Source organism: Rhinolophus ferrumequinum, chromosome 20, assembly GCF_004115265.2.
Source record: "Rhinolophus ferrumequinum isolate MPI-CBG mRhiFer1 chromosome 20, mRhiFer1_v1.p, whole genome shotgun sequence".
Taxonomy (NCBI): Eukaryota; Metazoa; Chordata; class Mammalia; order Chiroptera; family Rhinolophidae; genus Rhinolophus; species Rhinolophus ferrumequinum.
In genome coordinates this window covers 42,547,798-42,568,095 of record NC_046303.1, presented here as the reverse complement: position 1 = coordinate 42,568,095, position 20,298 = coordinate 42,547,798, and the positions used below count along the sequence as shown (strand labels likewise).

General features: G+C 34.6%; 1 protein-coding gene across 2 annotated transcripts in view; it reads right to left on the bottom strand.

The window, feature by feature from the left end:
- HGF (hepatocyte growth factor) overlaps positions 1 to 20,298 on the bottom strand; it is a 70,952-nt gene that overhangs the window by 39,258 nt on the left and 11,396 nt on the right. Inside the window, exons 5-8 of one of the 2 annotated variants that reach the window (XM_033088901.1) lie at positions 18,829 to 18,943; positions 14,352 to 14,479; positions 8,065 to 8,185; positions 6,657 to 6,775 (exon numbers count right to left, since the gene is read on the bottom strand). In XM_033088901.1, the coding sequence (XP_032944792.1) occupies positions 6,657 to 6,775; positions 8,065 to 8,185; positions 14,352 to 14,479; positions 18,829 to 18,943 (483 nt within the window). Of the gene's footprint in view, positions 1 to 6,656; positions 6,776 to 8,064; positions 8,186 to 14,351; positions 14,495 to 18,828; positions 18,944 to 20,298 lie in introns of both variants that reach the window. The other variant, XM_033088900.1, reaches the window with a different exon arrangement.

Here is a 20,298-nt window from a genome sequence, read left to right as displayed (position 1 = left end):
TCCCGGTAGACAATGTCTTGACAAAAGTCAAGTTTTCACATGAAAACCAAGAAGTATAGAAGAAATTCCAGGAGACACAAAAAGAAAATGAAAGCTACCATTGTGTAGGAAGGTAACATTCATTCATTCAGCAATATTTGTGGACCTTCTGTCATGTGCAAGACTATGTGCTAAGCACTATGGGATACAAGAGACACGGTTCTTGATCTATTGGAGCTTACAAATTCCAATACAGCTATTAACCAAATAATTTCAAAACTAAATGTAAAAACTGAACTCTAAGAAGCACATGGAAGGAGAGAGAGGCTTATGGTGCTATAAATATATAAGAAGGAATTTGACCAAGTTAGGGAAGTTGAATGAAGAGATGATAACTGAAGGGATAATAACTGAGTTGAAATTTGAACAATGAGTGACTGTCAACTAGATGAGAAAGGAAGAGAAAATACTTCAAGGCAGAGGAGATGGCAGGTCTGAAGGAACTATAATGAGAATGGAAAATTATGAGGTATAGGAAGGAAACTATACTGGATGGAACGGAGAGCATGGAGAGAAATGTGGTAGTATATGAGGTTAGAGATATAGGTGTGGGAGTAAAAGATAGTTTCGTCTCTCCTTGTCCTAAGATCAAAGGAAATGATTGAAGAGTTTTTAACTAGTGTGTGTGTGTGTGTGTGTGTGTGTGTGTGTGTGTGTGTGGTGTATGCTAGGGATGGGGAATGCTATACTCAGGGTTTTAAAAATATTATTTTTGCAGCGTTGAGAAAGGGATTGGAGAGGAAAAATAGTGAATATGGATACAACTCCACTCAGAAGGTTATTCAAGATGAAAAATAATACTCTCTTGGAAAAAGAAGACACTTATGGAGTGTAATGGCCACATTTAAGAGGTACACAGAAGATAAAATTGACAGATCTTGAGGGATCAAATGTGAAGAATGAAGGAAAGGGCATGTCTGAGGTGATTCTAGGCTTTTGGAGTTTAAACTGTGAAAATGGTGGTAACAATCATGCAAAAGAGAGCTTCAAAAGCAGATTGGACCATCCTACACCATAAATGAAGAAAATCAGAGATAAAGATAATAAACAATAGAAGAAATCTCCAACCAGGTGAACTGCTGGTGATGAGAGGTGGGAAACAACTGGAGCAGCTAACAGGTATATCCAGGTTAGTGTATTCTAACAGGACTACATCAGCCTGACATGTCTGACATGGAGCAAGTAAGTTGTTGTCAGAGGAACACCTGGGGTTCTGGAGATCCTTTCAGGGATCTAGGAGATGAAAACTATTCTCTATATAGTGGAACTTCCAGATGCACTTGATGTATGATATTCCAAAAGATGGACTGCAGAAACAAATGAGACACTCAGTTATCTTCTTCTAATTAAGGTGGTATGAAAGAAATTTGCAAAAATCTAAATTTGCAAAAAATCTAAAACAATGCCATTGTTTTTCCTGTTTTTCTGGAAAAAAATTCATTTAAAATAATATGTGTATTACATCCAAAAATCTTATTTTTAGTGAATTAATGAATTTTTAAAAATTTGTTTTAGTTTCCAGTACAATGAATATTGATTCACCTAACCCACACTTGCAATTTGGGGCTCTCAATAATGTTAAAGTTGTCAAGATATCTTTAGCCCAAGAAATTTGTGAACAACTAATTTAAATAATCAATGAGATTTCTTAAGGGACATCAACCACAACATAGTTTTTCTAAGGCCAGAGAGCTATTAAAGTTCACTTCAGGAAAATACAATTAGTCCCAACAAATATTACTTCTTCCTGAAAAGCTGTGAACTAATCTCTAGAATGAACTGTTTTTCAGAATATAAAGTCATTACAGAGGAAAACCATAAGAAAGTCAGTACTTATTTAGGCACTATTCAGGACCTCCAATCTTGTTATGTGTTTGCAATGTCTTAAAATTCCATATACCTGGAAGCCTGTGAAAAGTTATACAGCCAGAGTATATGTGTGCTGCATCCGTGTGGGTAGGCAACACCTCCTGAGGAATGTGGTATCAAAACCGAGAAGGCCTGTCCTGAAACACCCTGGCACACAATTGTCAGGTGATAAGCAACGTTCATCCTTCATTTTCTGTGATACACAGATTGTAAGATTAAAAGGTTGGAAGCAAACTGACAAGAACAAATTCCTGGTTCATTCCGCTTTTTAACAAATAAAAGCAACTGACAGCAGTATGCAAAACCTTGATTCAGAAAGGTGTGAATATCCTTATGTCAAGGCAATGTCAGCTTTCACTTGACTAGTTCATGCTGCAACTCTGAAATTTCAATTGTATTACAGAGACTTTGGTCTGTTTTGTTCGCTTCTATATCCCTAGCATTGAGAAAAGCATTTGATATATACGAGCTACTCAAAACATATTTATTGAATGAGTCCTATAGAAAAGGGACAAACAACCTGCTTTGTGTGTTCTTGTACTCCCTGGGATTGCTGCTATGCCCAAGGCGTTCACTATCACTAGTATTTACGTATGACTTTGCATGACCTTCAGAGAAGACTGAACTTAGCTGTGCTATGAGCACACACGTCAAGACAAGCAGACCTAAACTTATTATCTCTCTCCTCAAATTTATAATTCTCTCAAATTTGCATCCCAATAATGTAGAAAATATTTTAGACTTTTTCTCTTTCTCTATGTCATCTCCCACTACATCCAAGTTGTCATTATATCCTGGACATTCTACCTCTTTAATATTGTTCATATCCTTCCTCACCCTGCTATCCGCGCAGCTTACTGCCTTTGTTCACATTCTCTTTATTTCTTACTGGCCTATTGAAATCAGATCTTATCAGACCCACCTGCCTCTTTCCTCAGCTCTCCCCATGCCAATTACTCGGCGTGTATAATAATTCTTCTAGATCAGTGGCCTTCAAATGTTGTTGGCTTTTTGTTTCTTTGTTTTTTCTCCTTTCACTAAAAGAATGTTATTCTGATGTATTTTATTTTGTTGGAGAGTCTTTTATTCTTTGCCCCATCATACTTTTCTGAAAGATTTTTGTATATTGAAATTAATTTTAAAAAATTTCTTGGATTACAAAATACTAAGAGATAAATACACACATTCACTAAACACGCACATACACATAAACACAGACATGTATATATGTATATATGTATATATATACACTCATATATATGTGTGTATATATGTGTATGTATACATACATGTGTATATATTCAAATTATATAATTGTTGGAACCAGTATATAAATGATAAACAATGTGTACAGTATTTTCAAAGATCTCTTTGTTTAGTGCCCCCCAAGGTTTTTACACGCCAGGACAATGCACCACATTAAAATTCAGGAGGGAATGCAGTCTGCCTTTGCTCAATAAAGTAGGAAACAGTGGTTGTGAATGGGAAGGTAGGATGTTGACCTTGAGTGACTCCTTAGGAAAACATGCATCTTAAGCAGAAGACTTTAGGAAAGAATTTACACTGAAGTAGAGGAGGCAGAATTTAAGCCCTTTGAGCTATCCATGCCCACAGACCTTCAGGAGAGTCATTGTGCTCCCTGGGGTGTCATTGACACCAATTTGGAGACTACTATTCTAGATCACAAAACATCAGATAAGACCACTCGCTGCTTAATATTTCAGGGTTTCTCATGGGAACTGGATGAGCCACTTTTGGCTCCTACTGGATCTGCCTCACATCAATCTTATCTTTTTTTATCTTCTTCCATTTCTCTGTTTTCAGCTCATCCCTACCTATATCAACCTAATTACCATATCTTGAATATTGCAGTGATACTCCACCCATCTTCCCTCACTGGCATAATCACAGCCATTTTGTAAAACTGAAATCAGGATTATTGATAATAGGTGGAAAGCACCTCTCTGTAGGTGTTAAATAAATAGTGGCAATTGTCATTTTTTAATACAGATATCATATAATGAAACAAGAGTTTAAAAACCCTCCTTCAACTGTAGAGGGGATAAGTGACATAATCAACTCTTATTTATTTCTTCAAACATTGAAAACTCAGAATGAATTCAAGCAGTCAGGACTCATAGATAACCACAAAGCCCGCCTATGAACTGAATGATACAAATAAAAAGTGATAATATTCTGTTACAACCAGTGCATGTAAATATGTGTGTGGTATGCAGACTGCAGTGGAAACCAAGATTGCCACCCACCAGTGTATACTCTGTATAACTCCCTCCTCTTAAGTGTGGGTGGAACTTGTGAATATCATGGGAGAGTCACCCTGATTATTAGCTTATTAGCTTATATTAGCTTCACAAAAATGAGATTTTTGCCAATGTAATTAAAGTCCCTAATCAGTTGACTTTGAATTAATTAAAGGAAAATTACCCTAGGCAGAGCAGACCTAATCAAGCAAGCTCTTTACAAGAGGGTGTAGAGGTCACAGGCTCAACGTAACAGAAAGCTTGAAGAAGTAAACTGACATATTATGTAGAGGGTCATGTGGTAGGAAACACTGGGATTTCTAAGGACCTGAGAACTTTATTATAGGTTTTACTGTATATGAAAGCCAAAATATTTGGAAGAATATTCATAAAACATTATCTCATACTTTCCAGAATTCCAAAATGTCAACTTTTATTTATTTGAATGAAAGTGTAGTCTCTCTATAATTTCACAAACTAAAATTTCCCTGTAATAAATTACTTCTAAAATATTCCCAAAGCTCAAATGATTATTTTATTCTTAACTGTTTAGGTTTGGCTTCTATCACCATTTTCGTAGAATTAAAATCCTATAAATACCACCCTCTGTTTAACAAAGCCATCAGAATTATTGTAAGTCACTTGCATAATTAGCCAACTCCTCCTTGGACAGAAAGGGAAAAAATATCTATATAATAGTTAAGAAGTGTTATATTCTATTTATTTCTTCTCCCAATGTCTTTTAAAAATAACCCAAGATTGGTTGGAAAACGAAGAGAAAGGCAACACTTGGATATTTTTGGTGTGTGTGTGCCCAATGGAAGTTGAACGTGCAGGTATGTGTGTGCGTGTGTCTGTGTGTGTGTGTGTGTGTGTGTGTGTGTGTGTATTTATACTGGTCTTATTCCAGAGACAATTTATAAGAGTACCTAACACACACATAACAATAAAATGGAAGGAAAACAGTTGGGTTACTGTACCTGAATAGTTTAAAATGATGGAAAGATGAACAAGATTTAAAAAGTCAACTGGTGAATCTAATTCAACCTATATAGAGAAACACTGTCACAGGACTCATCTTTGATTTTAAAGGACCAAACAGATGATTCAATTTCTTTGGAACATTCTGTTCACATTAAAAGCCTTCCAGATTCTGCAGTTATTTCACGTATGCCAGACACATCCCCTTTCTATGGGCTTTATTTGAGTCGCCCAAAACACTTCCTTTTATTATCAGGTCTAAGTGGAGAGAGATTTACCTTGGCAGTATCATATGGTAGATAACACTAAATTAGGTTTGTTCTAAGGAATATTCTGCTGTTCTAGGGAAATACACAAATACATGTCACTATCCTCATAGTTGTATAGTTATCATTCTGGATGCTGGTATCTGATTATATGTATATTATCTCTCTCTCTCTCTCTCTCTCTCTCTCTCTCTCTCTCTCTATATATATATATATATATATATATATACACACACATATATATATACACACATATATATATATACACATACATATATATGGATATATCTAATACATAGATACTATCTAATATATAATATATACACATATATAAAGATATAACTATATTATCAAGTCAATTTATAACATTATTACTTAATTACTAAATTTATGTAATTCTACTGGTCTTAAAGCATTTTAAGATTCAGTTGAATAAACAAGACCTGTACTCATAGAAATAAAAGCATATCTATATCTAATTACTATCCAATAGTATAAATTCAGAGAAGAGTAAAAATGTGTGAGTTGACCATGGAGAAGACCAAGTATACAGATTTGAAGGGATACCACAAAACAAGTGAGAAAAGAAGCTTTTTATCATAAATTCAGGAGGGTGGGATAAAGGACAGTATATAGAAAAGGACTATAGGACTGTGAAAAGACAGGTTGGAACAGAATGCAGGCTGTGTGCAAGGACAGCCATAGAAGTAGGGATCAGCTGCTAGAGATGAAAGCTGTCTGTGAGAATCTTCCACTAGACTTCTACTTCTCCATTGCAGCCTCTATCATGCACCAGAAGAGACTCACAGTCACTTGATGGCTCATGTTATGTCTGGGGAGGACAGATACAGGTAAGGAAAGGATACAGGACTGGAAGGTAAGCATCTAAGGTCCTAACTTTTCCAGCCCTAATGGCATTATGATTCTGCATATCATCCCTGATCTTTTCCTCATACTCTGGATTTTTTTTTCTATTTCTTGATAACATGAGCATGCTTACGCTTTGCAATAAGTATAAAAGTTTTGTGGATATGTGTGCACTTGCATATTTACCTCTTACAAAATAATGGCTCTCTGAAATTCAAAAGTTTGTGTAGGATTATGTAACACATTTTAAAATATTAAAACCTACACACATTAAAACATCAAGTAAAATAGTTGTTAACCTGTCTCACTAATAACCACCTGCTTAGATCTAGTCTGAGAGGAAAAGGAAGCAATAAATTTGATCCTAACTTACCGCACATTTTAATTGCACAGTACTCCCAAGGGGTGTCAGGGTCAAGAGTGTAGCACCATGGCCTCGGCTTGCCGTCAGGATTGCGGCAATAATTATCATCAAAGCCCTTGTCGGGATATCTGCAAACCACACGAAGAAAAGTGTCATGTAAATCTGCCTGGAAACACCACCCAGCCCTCAGCTCACAAAGTAACTTTTGATGTAGCTCGGATACTACCAGTTGGGGAAAAAACAGGTCCTGTGTGTTTTACCTGATGAGGACGCCTAATAATGGACTATTGAATCTATTAACTTTTATATTCTACCAAGTATAGCGAGGTCCCAAACCAAATCCCCTTTTCACAAAGCCCAATTAAGGATAGATTACATAAACATGACCTCATGTTAAATGCTCATTAAGAAAACAGGTCCTCTTCGATGGCAGGCTTAAAGTTTAAACTGAAAGATAGGTTTCAATAGCTCTGTTACTAATGATAGCTCAATTCTGGAACTAGAGACCTTTATAGGTCATGCCCTAACCTCCACCAGAGCAAGAGACAAACCATCACACCACTTTCTCTATACTCCCTCCTCCCTTTAAATTAACAGGGGCCCGAATTGGTGACTTCCTTTTAATTGCTACCATGTCCCTTCTGCTCTCACTTGAAAGACGAGAGATGCACTTAAAAATAAAGCAGAGTTTTAATTTCATTTGGAAGAACTATAAACGAAAAGAGAAAGAAGAAAGGACAAAATTACCTTTCAGCAATTTCCAGACAAAGGCAGGGATAGAGTTTTCTCTGCAATTATTTGTATTTTTATTTTTTATAATAAAAATAAGAGAATTTGTTTTTCAACTAAAATGTTTCATGTGAAATGAATGGGCCAAAGTAGACTTTTTGTTTTTTTAACCATTTAAGCTCAACACCTACTTCTGACTTCTCCAGACTGGCAATCTCAAAATACACCAGAATAAAGCAGCTAAAGAACTGTCTGCTCTACCATCTCATTCCCTTTCTATGGGAATGACCTCTGTCATATTGTCACACATATGAGCCCATTTGACCTAAGTCACTGAAGATGTGGCTCTAGGAGATGGGCTTATATTTGGCAATAACACCTCCTGCTACAGCTCAAACTTGTCAGAGTGGTCATTACCGAATGGGCCTCTGTCTTTTTCCTGTTCATGCTTCCTTTCCACATCCCACTGTTGCTCCTGTGTCCCAGACCATCCTGATTTCTGGAATCGTAATCTAGTCAGCCAAGCCCAGTTGAAAGTGCAGCCATCATTCTCATGTACCTCATCATAAATCCCTTTGCCCAAGACTTTCCAGATAACATCATACAAAGATTTATACGGCAGTTTTTCATGGAGCGAATAACAGTTTGTAAAAAGAGTCATCGGAGGCATGAGTTGGTCGTCTTTTACCTTTCTGGCAAGAATTTGTGCCGATGTGGCGTCTGATGATCCCAGCGCTGACAAATCTTGCCTGATTCTGTATGATCCATGGGACCTCGGTAACTTTCCCCATTGCAGGTCATGCATTCAACTAATAAAATTAAAGTATGGCATGTTAATTGCTTCTGACAGAAAAATCAAGCCCATCACTGTTCCATTTAAAGAACAGTAAATCACCTGTTTAGCAAAGTGATTTTTAGAAACCCTTACATCTCACTTTAACTTTAAATTAGAGCCTAATGTCCATAAAGAGTGACATGAAATACTCCTTACAAAACTGCTCATATAGCTTAAGTGGGTTTTTGTACTCAGTGTCAGACAGATTTACCATAAGGCCAGGATGCTACCTTTCTAATGTTCCAATAACTGAAAGGTATCCAGAAACTGGAAATATAAGGCAGAACCTTGAGGATTTTCCCTGTTGGTCTAAAATGCCAGGATATCAGTATCTATACTGTCAGTACAATACGCTCCTCTCTCAATTTAACCTCCAATCGCATACGTAGAAAATACACAACTTTTAAAATGAGTACACAGTGTACTCCCACAGCTAATGCCAACATCAGGACCAGATAGAGTGGAGAGACCAATTTTGGACAGAAATCTGGTACTATTCAAAGAACATGGATATTTTAAAAGAAGATACCACAACTCCTTTCTGTCAGTGAACGTCCACGTTGAATAACTCGGCAGGCTAACATTCTTATCTAGCTTAGGATAGAATCTGACCTGCTACTGAACTTCTTGTATTCACTACTTTTAAAATGTATAAGCTGATCTAATTATGCAGGACCTTACTGATGATTTTGTGTGGTTAATAGTTCTCTTCTGGCTGGCCTCTTATATCACACTGAAAACTCTGAGTCATATCAACTAGCTGGAAAAGAGACTTCTCCAACGGACAGGTTGATTTGTAGCACAGCAGGCATCCTGTGGAATAAATCATCGCTTCGCTTTCCTATGAATCAGGCAAATTTCCCCAAACACATCATTTGTATCTTGTGATTATTGATCATCTAACTTTAGCTGAAAGGGAGCAAAGATATCAATGTTTAGTTTTATCTACTGGCATCTAGCCTAACGAGCATTTGTAATAATTTGGGATACAATATTAGAATAATCACTTTTGAATCTTTGACTTTTGTAATCTAATAAGACATTAACTATTAACTTTCTAAAACATGAGACCATTTAGCTTGATCCATCTACTTCTGTACATGTAGGTTGAAACCTGTGAACGAACACAAAGGACCAATTCAGATCCTCTTATTTGATACTGAGATTCCCCAGACTACAGTCGGTAAGCTCTTGAACTGTAAATGAGAGGGGTCCAAGAGTATATTGATAAAGGTTCTCTGTTTGGCCAAGGTCATTTCCACATGGAAACGTTCAGTATAGTTTATGCATTATCACATTTCAGCTTTCCATGAGGCACAGATTATTTAGTTTCTTCTTCTTAAAGGACATAAGGTTTGGTATCTTCACAGAAAATGATGTGACATTTATCATTGTTGTATGCTCCTTTGTATTGAATGGAAAAATACTATGGTCATACATAAGACATAAGTATCCACATACACAATTACTCAGGAATCAGAATATACCTATTCTGCAAATGCAGTTTATAAGAGTATATCTCTTTCTAATGGGAGTAAATAAACTTATTTTCTAGGACGCTGTATTCTGGGGATGATTAAAAAAAAACATTTTCCTGGACTTCAGGGTTTTTAATTTTCTAATTCACTTTCCAAATTGAATGAAGCAGACCCATGATTCTCCAAACTTTAAGTGCATAAAAAGTCACTTTGAAATCTTGTTAAAGGAAAAAAGAAAGAAAGGAAGGAAGGAAGGAAGGAAGGAAGGAAGGAAGGAAGGAAGGAAGGAAGGAAGGAAGGAAGGAAGAAAGAAAGAAAGAAAGAAAGAAAGAAAGAAAGAAAGAAAGAAAGAAAGAAAGAAAGAAAGAAAGAAAGAAAGAAAGAAAGAAAGAAATCTTGTTAAAGGGCACGTTCTGATTCAGAGGATCAGGGCTGGGGCATTAATAACAAGCTTCCAGGGCATGTTGATGCATCTGGTCCTTGGATCTCATGTTGAGTAGCAAGTTTGTAGATAATTTGTTCTATTCTAAAAGTTTTAAGTGTTTGGCAGTAATGGCTTTTTAGAAGAGAATGGATTTTATGTGGTCCTTGAAGGATGGGTGAGATTTGGATAAGCTATAAAAGGGCAAAATAACACAAAATAGTACACTAACATGAATTATTATATTATGTTTATAGTAAAGTGAAGAGATAAATATGGAGACAGTTTGTAGACGTAGCGAGATTTTTAAAAATAATAAAAGTTAATAAGAATAATGTTCGATTTTGGTAGGCAATAAAAGTTGTTGTTGGGGTGGGAATTAAATGTATTTTGTGATAGAACTGAGATGCTAAATATATTCTAGTTACATAGTCTTTTATTATTCAATACTTTTAACATTTACAAAGAGATTTGGTTGGTACAGTTAGGAAAAAAAGGGCTTACAAAAGTTTTAAGGGACTTACCTAAAACAGAAAATGTCAAACCAGTGTCTGGAACAGAGGTCTTCTGACCCACAGCCCAGTGTTCATTTCATTCTCTCTAATTGCCCTTTTGGCCTACATATTTTAGCATGTTGCCTATATATTTTAACTGGTCATACTTAAATACAGACTGATAACAATAATTTCAGAAAGCCAATCCCCTGACTTTTTCAACATTGTCCCAACTGCTCTTTGCCCTCTTGTTTACAACAGTAAGTTGCCTTCTTATTGGCGTTCCACCAGTTGAAGGATATGAAAAAGGAGCCATGGGAAAGGAAATAGATTGGCTATTCTTATCCAAGGCTTAAAAGCTGTTGTTTCAGCATTCCATCAAACCACCAGGTTTGTCATAAAAAATTACCTCCAGAAAGCCAAATTTGCAACTCATGGTCACTTTTCAAACTTCCAGAATTCTAAGAACCTTCTAAGTTGCCCCAGCTCCACGGTAAGCAGTACAGGTGGAAAGCAAGTCTACCTACTCAAGGAACCGGGTGAAGTATGATCTACACAACAGTATAAGGGGTAAAGATTGCCCCTCCTGCTCTGTTTTCTTTGAGCTCTCTTTATTGTAGCCAGTGTATTATTTAACCCTTCTGGCAAGTTCTGCCCTTTAAAACAAATAAATAAAAAAGTAAAATGCTGTCCCAGATCACATAAACAGAAACTAAATAAATATTTCTATTCATAAGTACAGTATTTTTTCTAAACATAGTTCTGACCTAAACAGTAGTACAAAACTACAAAACTACACATAAATTGTAACATAAGTAGGATATACGTAACATCTTTCTTATCATACTAACCAACTCCCTCAAAAACTATCGTGTTCCATTTTTCTCAATCATAAAACTACAAGTGATCTGAGTTTACAGACTAAAACAGATATTTTGCAATTATCTCAGAAAAAAATCCATGCTAGTGATTACTTAAGAAAAAAATGAATGTTTAAAATATGGATAGTCCCACAAATCCACATTTATAAATAATGGTTATATTTATCTTTGTTTTTAAAAGTCTTTTTCCACACAGAATACGGAATTACACACGTAGGATTTTGGCAGTATTATCTGGGATTTTAAGTATAGGGTATTAAAAAATAATGATTATGGCTTAATAAAATTTGCTTAAATATTTGAAAATAATCAAAAAGACATCTGTTCCAATGACTGGTGATGGCTTTATGTTTAATCCTAAGCAAATGTTTAAACAAGAAATTGGATTTTATGTACCTCAGTTTTCTATAATCTTTGAATCAAACATTAATGGTCCTCTTTTCTTTATAGAATTATATAAGGTTTTAAATGAGATAAGAGTACTCATTTTCTTTTGGAATGCTTAATATATTTTACAGTTTTAAATTATAAGAAAATAATATTATTCACTGGACATCAGGTCTGTATATATCTTTTACGAACCAAACTTTCAAACAAATTTCAGACAATTATTTAGCCGAGTTTGATTGTTATAAATATTTCAAAAAATATATAGTGTTTTACATGTCTTTTTCAAAACAACAGTTCAAAATTTCACCAGTTATTTTTCTTGCTTAATTTTAAATATACAAAATGATTTGCTCATTACTACCTCATCCATAATGATGTAACCTTTGAACTTGCCATTTAATAAATTAAGATCCATAGATTGAAAAAAAAATGGCTCACCCATTATATTATTCAATCATTCTGGATTTTGAGGTTTCTCACTTAGATTTGTATTTTAATAGGAATTTATTTCATATGTACAGTATTTTGTATATGTTTATATTGTTTATTTTATAAATAGCTGTTTTTCTTTATTAATGTATTGACAATGCTTCTTATTTTAGATCTTCTTTATTAAAATCCTGCTAAAACATTGTTCATTATAATGTGAATTTAAATAACACAGCTCAACTCACATGCACTGAAATATGTTTAGCCTATAGGGCAGGTGCTCATTCACTTCTCTCACAGGAGGGTTATTCTATTCATGTCAGATGTCTAACTGTTTCCAGAAAACACATAGCTGCAACCTTTAGTGCCACAGTAACCAGTAGCATCATGTAACATTAACCTAATGAGAAAGGTTCTTTTCCAAAGGGGATGCAATGACCTCAAATGACTAAAAGATATTAGAGACGTATAATCGAATGAGATAAGGATAACTGGAAATAGGACTTTTACAATTACTTCTAGCACATTTATTCTACGTTGACTATCAGTCCAGATCTATGCTAGTGTATTTTGATGAAGGTTCTTATAAACCAGAGGTTGAAAAATCACATTCTCACACAGAGTAAGCAGGTCACATAAATCTAAGCTGTCTAAAATTTGAACATGTTACCGTCCCTTGAAAACACTTTCTCAGGTCAAACAAAACCAGTAACAGAAGTTGCAATGACTTTCAACCTCAGTAAACTGTGATAATGGACAGTTCCCAAAAAGTAGGTAATTTTCTTCCATGTGTAAATTTAAGACAAACATTGATGACAGACTTATTCATACAAAACAGACTTGTTCATAACGTTATCACAGATCAGTTTATTATTTTTAAAAGAAAAGAAAACAATGAAGAAGTTATAGTGAACAGAATATGATATGGAATGGAAAGTAAGAATTTACAAACAAAGATAGAACTGGATCTAGCACATGAAGTCAAGAACTTTAAATTAACTAACAACAGAAAATAAATTCACCTTCTCTGTGACAATTAACTAACGATCATCTTTTTATGTGATAAATATCAACCTGATATTAAATGGATATTTATGGGAGAAATATTTCTTCCCCAACCTGGTTAACAACAAACAGGTAAGATATCTTACTATAAAAACTGGACAGCACTTCAGCAGACCCCCCCCCCACAAGTACTTCAAATCTTACTAAATTTCTATCAGAATTTAATCCATGTTTCATTTGGATTTTTAGATTTTTAGTTTCTGACAGAACTAAAAAGCCAGCTATTAGGTAGCCAGGTAACTAAAAAAAAAAATGAAACCACATACAATGCTGAAATGGTTACTCCTTCTTCTTGTCAGTCATTCAGTTTCCCCTGAAAAAGTAAGGACAGTGCCCTCTTATGCTGTGAGAGGAGGTAAAACATAGAATGGATTTAGGGTGTCTGCCTTCAAGACAGCTTGGGATCTCCCGCTTTGATCTCTTCAGATACTATTCTCAGTGGTGTTCTAGTCTATGTATCAGATTTGGTTCTAGTCACATTTTTCACCCAAAGGCACACAAGGGTATCAAATTCCAGTGACTTCCCCCCATATTCTCTTCCAGGTCTATAAACACTTGCCACAGCACTTCAGAGTAGGTTTGACAAAATTTCTGTGGAAGCAGGAGCTGGATGAATAGAGAATTAGCTTTACTCAGAAAGGGCTACGTTTCATTCGGCTCCTTTCAGGTGATGTGTGGGAACGGATTTTGAGGTATGTGACCTCAAGACAGTAAATGAAGAAGCCCAAACTTTTATTCTCCCCAGAAGGATGCCTTAGGCTCTGTTGAAACTCAAACTGATGACTTGCTCCATTATTTTGCAATAAGCTGGTGATAATCAGGTTTTAAAATTTTGAGTAAAATTCTCAAATAATCAACTATAGTTGCACTTGAATGAACATATTTATCAGGATTTGATTCGTTTCTGTTAACCTTTAATGTGAGTTGCAGTTCTACAGAAAGGAGGGGCAGAGTGCCCCCCACGGCATTCAGGCTCATTTACCTTCTGAACACTGAGGAATGTCACAGACTTCGTAGCGTACCTCTGGATTGCTTGTGAAACACCAAGGTCCCCCTTCTTCCCCTCGAGGATTTCGACAGTAGTTTTCCTGTAGGTCTTTACCCCGATAGCTCGAAGGCAAAAAGCTAGTTTTAAAATGATAATCATTACAGTATAAGCACATGCAACTTTAGTTGTGGTCTATTAATTTTACTAAGTAGCGGGTATGTTTTCCCTGAAAGTAGAGAAATCCTTTATTCTAACTCAGATCTCCATATATATTAACCTGAATTATCATTTTCATCCATTCTTAAACTACTTAAATTTTGTTAACGTTTAGTTAACTGAATTCCCAATATTCAGCATGGTTAAAAGTGACTCATCTCTGGATTTGTGAAGAACCAATCATTTGAGGACCTAACTGACATTTTTTGAACCACAATTTCAAAGCTCCATGCAAAGACAGCTAGTGACTGAGTGAGGCCAGTTAAGAGAGAATAGAAGAAATACTGCAATCAGTCTTGAAATCTCACTATTACACTGCTTATCCAACATAATTACTTGTTTGATTATTGCCTTTATTTTGAAGAATACCCCCCCTATTTTCTGCACAATTGAGAAACAGATTGATGAAGTAACAGGAACAAAGGATCTAGAATCAAATTAAACCTGGTCTCAAATTTCAGCTCTCTTGCTCACTAACTGGAGACTGAACAGGTACTTCAGCCTCTTAGCCTGTTAGCTCACCGGTATACTGAGTGTAACCATAACTTATAACATCTTACATCTTATATGGTTGTTTTGAGAAGTTCTAACAGATGACAGAGTCATTGACACTTAATAAATACTAACTATTATTAAGCACACACTACTTAGTAGTCTACTCTGTCATAGTAAAAAACAGAAGTGCTATTCTGTTAAAAACTTTTAGTAATTTTCATTGTGACTGGGACTTGGTGTTTCCAGGTTTACTTAGTTCATTAGGCCACTGGATGCAGAGACTGAAATACACTTTAGTTAAAATCTTTAATGTCCTGGTCATAGTTTTGTTACCAGCATAAAGTATTTCAACACAACATCAGACAAATCCAAAGCCTTTTTTATTCTTTTGTACTGCTTGTGGCACTGGCCTCAGTGATGCTGCATTTGTCTAGTAGATGACACACAAAAATATCATGAAGCAAGAATATATATCTGTAGGTAATGCTAGTAAATACTGTATTGAAAATCTAATTACATTTTCAATGTTAAGTTCAATTTTTGCTATAATGCCTTATTTCTACTTTTACTGATCTCTGAGTTCTAAACAGTACTTAAATTAAAATCCAAGGATTTTAGTCTTCTGGTAAATACCACTCAAATGAGTCCCCTACCCACTGAAATTTCTAATTAATAAATCATCTTTTTTGTTCGTTTGTTTTCGTTTGTTTGTTTTGTGAAACAAAATGAATACGGACATGCATTGAATACTAAGCAACATTTTGCAATGAAATTATTTTATTTGGACATGAAATATACCAGACTTAAGTCCTTCGAAATTAGAAATTATTGGTCACAAGAGACATTCTAAGAGACTTACTAATAACCAAACATTTTCAAGGTACCTATTAAGTATTATAGACATTATTAAACTCCAAAATGTCTTTAGACAAAAAAGTTTATAGCCTTACTTCACTAGCATTCTAAATTTGGGAAAATAAAAATTAGACATTAGGCCATGTGATTGACAAAAAGTATAATTACAATTAAAGCTCATTATGATTTCACAGTTCCTAACAATTTTCAAAAGAAAAAAAAAGTCATCTTTTGTCTTAGTTTTAGTCCTATTATTCCAGAGTAATTTAGGACACCTTTTGTTTATTCTATTGCTTGAAATTTATTTTCTTTGATTTTTGTCAGTTCTCCAATTTTTCATAGTAAATTTAAAATGAAGTACTAATTTTTCTGATAGAACTTAGCATCCCATACTTGACCAAGGGATGCAGTCTAGACCCACTCTTTTCACTTATTCGTTTCCATTCAACAAATGTTTATGAGAACCTGTTACACCCAAGTCATGTGCCAGTCAGTAGGCTCTATAACAAACTTTTATTCACATACATACTATTTTTGGTTCTTTGTCCTTGTTAGCAAGGCTTTAAGAGATAAGTGAAGAAATATTTAAAATTGAGTTATATCCAAATGCACCTTGAAATATAAATTAGATCTTCTGGGTGATAGCCACCTTTCCTTTTCTTTTAATATAAACTGTGTTCATAGGAAACTTGATCTAGTCCATCATCTGCTTCATTAATGAATGCTGGGTGGCCAATGAAGGATAGAGATGTAGATATCAGGTCACTTGATTTTCCGGTTAAGCTTCTATACTAATTTCATCATCTATCATCATCTTCCTATTAAGCCACTTGTAAAATATTTTAATTTAGGGAGTCAACAATAAATCACTCCTCTAGACAGAGACATATATGTATTTCTTTTTCCATTTCCCATAAAGTGAATCTTTAGTTAACACTTAAAGTGTTAAAGCTAAGTGTTAAAGTTATCAAGCAGATATTCCAATAAGCTGTTAATTGATTATAATTGTGTTGCTCCCTTTGAATTAATTTTTTTATATTTTTTTAATTATCAGTGCACACGATCCTCTCAGCCCTAAACCTCTATATCACAAGGAATTGTTTGCTGGTAAAAGAGCTGATTGGACTGGGAAGCCTGTTCCCAGGGAGATCTATTTCACATGCACTCCCCTAGCAGAAAATCACAATCATAGAGAATTTGGGTTGAAATAAGACCTCTACCGGGTCAGTCCAGTGCACTCTCCTCGACTAGGGTAGGATTGATTCCCAATGCTATTCCTTTGTTCATGAAAAACATAGATGTATCTATTTAAATAAAATGTTTTTCTCACTATGCGAGGAGTGCCACTATGCAAATACTTGTGAGAGGACAAAATCAATTATATTGTTTGTTTTTGTAATATAAGGACAATATTGTGTTTCAGAGATATTCCTGTATAATCAGAAGTAACTATTTTGGAGAAAAATAGTTGTTTTCTGTTATTGAAACTCTGTAAAGCTGATTCGTTTGGACATGGACTAACTGGTGTTAATTAGGCTGCGATCACAGGTTTGATCTGAATGTGGAGAAACTAACTCTTTTTTTTATATGTGGGCCAATTAACTGGTCTCTGTTTAACGAAGTGAAATCATCTTGCATGATTGTGCTCTCCAAAAAGGCATGAAATGGAATAAAAAGTGAATTCATTAAGGCAAAGTCAACTGCCCTATTGCAAAAACAAGTCACAGCATGTGTCCTACTGATCAGCTAAGTGATTCATGCTTTGGTGTGAAAAACAAAGGTTATAGAGAGAAACCAGTTGGACTCAGAGTCTGGCCACACCATTGACTAGTTGTGCATGATCTTGAAAAGTTATTAAGGCTCTTTGTGCTTCAGTTTTATCACATATAAAATAGAATTAATAAAACCACCCACTATGTGGTTCTTGGGAGGATTAAATGAGATATACTAGATACGCTGCTCACCAAGGTACGTGGCACATGGTAAAACTAAATCTTCTAATGCATTTAATAACTTGGGAGAGCTATTTTCAACGACTTTAGTTCCTGTTTAAATTATTTGTGAAATAAGTCTTGAGAACTGTGGCTATATTTAGTTCTCTAGTGGGTAATAGATATCTGTTTCTCCTCCATGATGATTAAAACTCTCAGACTAATGAGCCAATGGATATCGTTTACTCATCTTTAAATAGCATTCATCTGTTATAATGAACACAATTCTTAAGTGTAGACATTAAGTCCCAAAATATAAGAAGTTTTCTCCACTCATTAGACAATAGGTACAATGAGAAAGCCGGTCAATTTGAGGCATGAGTTTTTAGCAGTTCTCAATGTTGATTGTACTTTGGAATCACCTGGGGAACTCTAAAAAAATACTGGTGCCTGGGTTTCCCCCCAAAAGTTCTGATTTAATTGTTCTGTGTTGACACCTGGGTGGTGGAATTTGTTAAGGGCTCATAGCGGCTGATTTTAATGTGCAGCCAAGATAGAGAACCACCATGGATAGAGAACATCCGGCCCCTGGGTAAGGTCAGAATGTGATCCATCTCTAATTTCTCACAGTCAGCCACTCCACTCCAGCTGCAGAGGTACTTCCTCAAAGGCAAAGGGCGGGAGGGAAACATCTCATTTAAAAATTACATGTTCATTACTGCTTCACAAACACCAAGATCTATAAATTGAAATTTTGAGGTAGGATAAGGTTAAACCACATCTTAGTGATAAATGTGTTAATCATTGGCTAAATATCAGTCATGAATTCACATAATCCTTGGCCTGATATAATTCAGGAAAGTTAGCTAAATTAATATAGAATTGTAGGATTATTCTGAAGGACTAACATGAGATTGCTAATACACATATAGAAAAAGAGAGGCTCTATCCTCTCTTCTTTATGCTGTTCTTACCTGTGTTCGTGTGGTATCATGGAATTCCAGGGCTGGCATTTGATGCCACTCTTAGTGACAGATACCGTTCCCTTGTAGCTACCTCCTTTACCAATGATGCAGTTTCTAATGTAGTCTATTGGAGGAAGCAAAAAACAGAAAAAAAAGAAAACAAAAATGTTATAACTGTGTGTAATATATGCTGTATATATGAAAAAGAAAAAGAGATTTCCATTCAAATCTTTAAGTAATTAACTCTTGTAAACTATCTCAAATCATATTAAAATGTCTTGTCTAACGCTTCTATTAATAGTTTCAAAATAATACATTTCAGAATAATCCAAAACAGACAAGAAGAGACTATTGAAAAGTTTTAATTTTGTGAGCATATACTTGGATAACTGCAGAGATTAATCAAATACTTAAGGTAGATTAGGTCTCTACACTTAGTTGACCCGGCAAACTTAATTTGGCAGAATGATTTGCTCAAATATTCAGCCCATTATAAGAAAATATTAAAAACAAAAATTAAGTCATTTGTAAAACCCATATTGAATTCAGAAGTTACTTTAAAATAATAAAAATAATTTGTCTTCATCTCAGAAAAATCATGTGGGTTATGTATGCGTGTGTGTGTGAAAGACAGAGATAATTATATTATGCTTATGTTTTTCCATATTTTTGCTAACATTTCAGCTGCTAAATAATAAAGCAATCAAATTGAAATAAGCTGTATATTCCTACCAAATGATAGTATTTGATAGGAACAATATCTTTGCTTATAACCTATAAGAATAAAGATGGTCTTATGCTAGACTATAAATTATGTTTTGGATTTGTAGAATTATTGGAGGGTTAGAGAGCATCTTATTTTCTACCATGAATTAATTTTAATTTAAAATCTACCTTATTAACAAGAAAATATCTGTGTAGATTGACAAATATCAAAATTTAATAACATACACTATGACTGAAGAAAACATTAAAATTGAAATAAATACTATTTGTACAAATTATCATAAATATAGCCCATGATTATTATTATTGGAATGAGAGATTTATTTTGTTCAATTCATATTTATTTATCATTCTTCAATTATTTTATTGATATCATTATGCTTTTGACCAAAGTAAATACCTTGTGAATGTAATATCAGGCTACCAAAATAGACAAATTAACAAATAATATGGTCTCAATTTTTCTTTTAAAGATTTTTAAGAATATAATTAGAAACAGATCCAACTAATAGATCCAACGAATTTTTTTCACAATCTCCACATTTTTTAAAAATCATTAATCATGACTATAACTTAGATTAGTTATCCAAAATTGTTAACATTTAAAATACTATAGTAAGCTCAAAATATACTATAATATATCTTAAAATAATAACTTCAGGTGGCACTTTCTGAAATGACATGGAGAATACCAGTTCTGGGAGAGTCTCCTAGAAATGAACAGAGGGAAGGGATAATCTAATTATAAGAAGT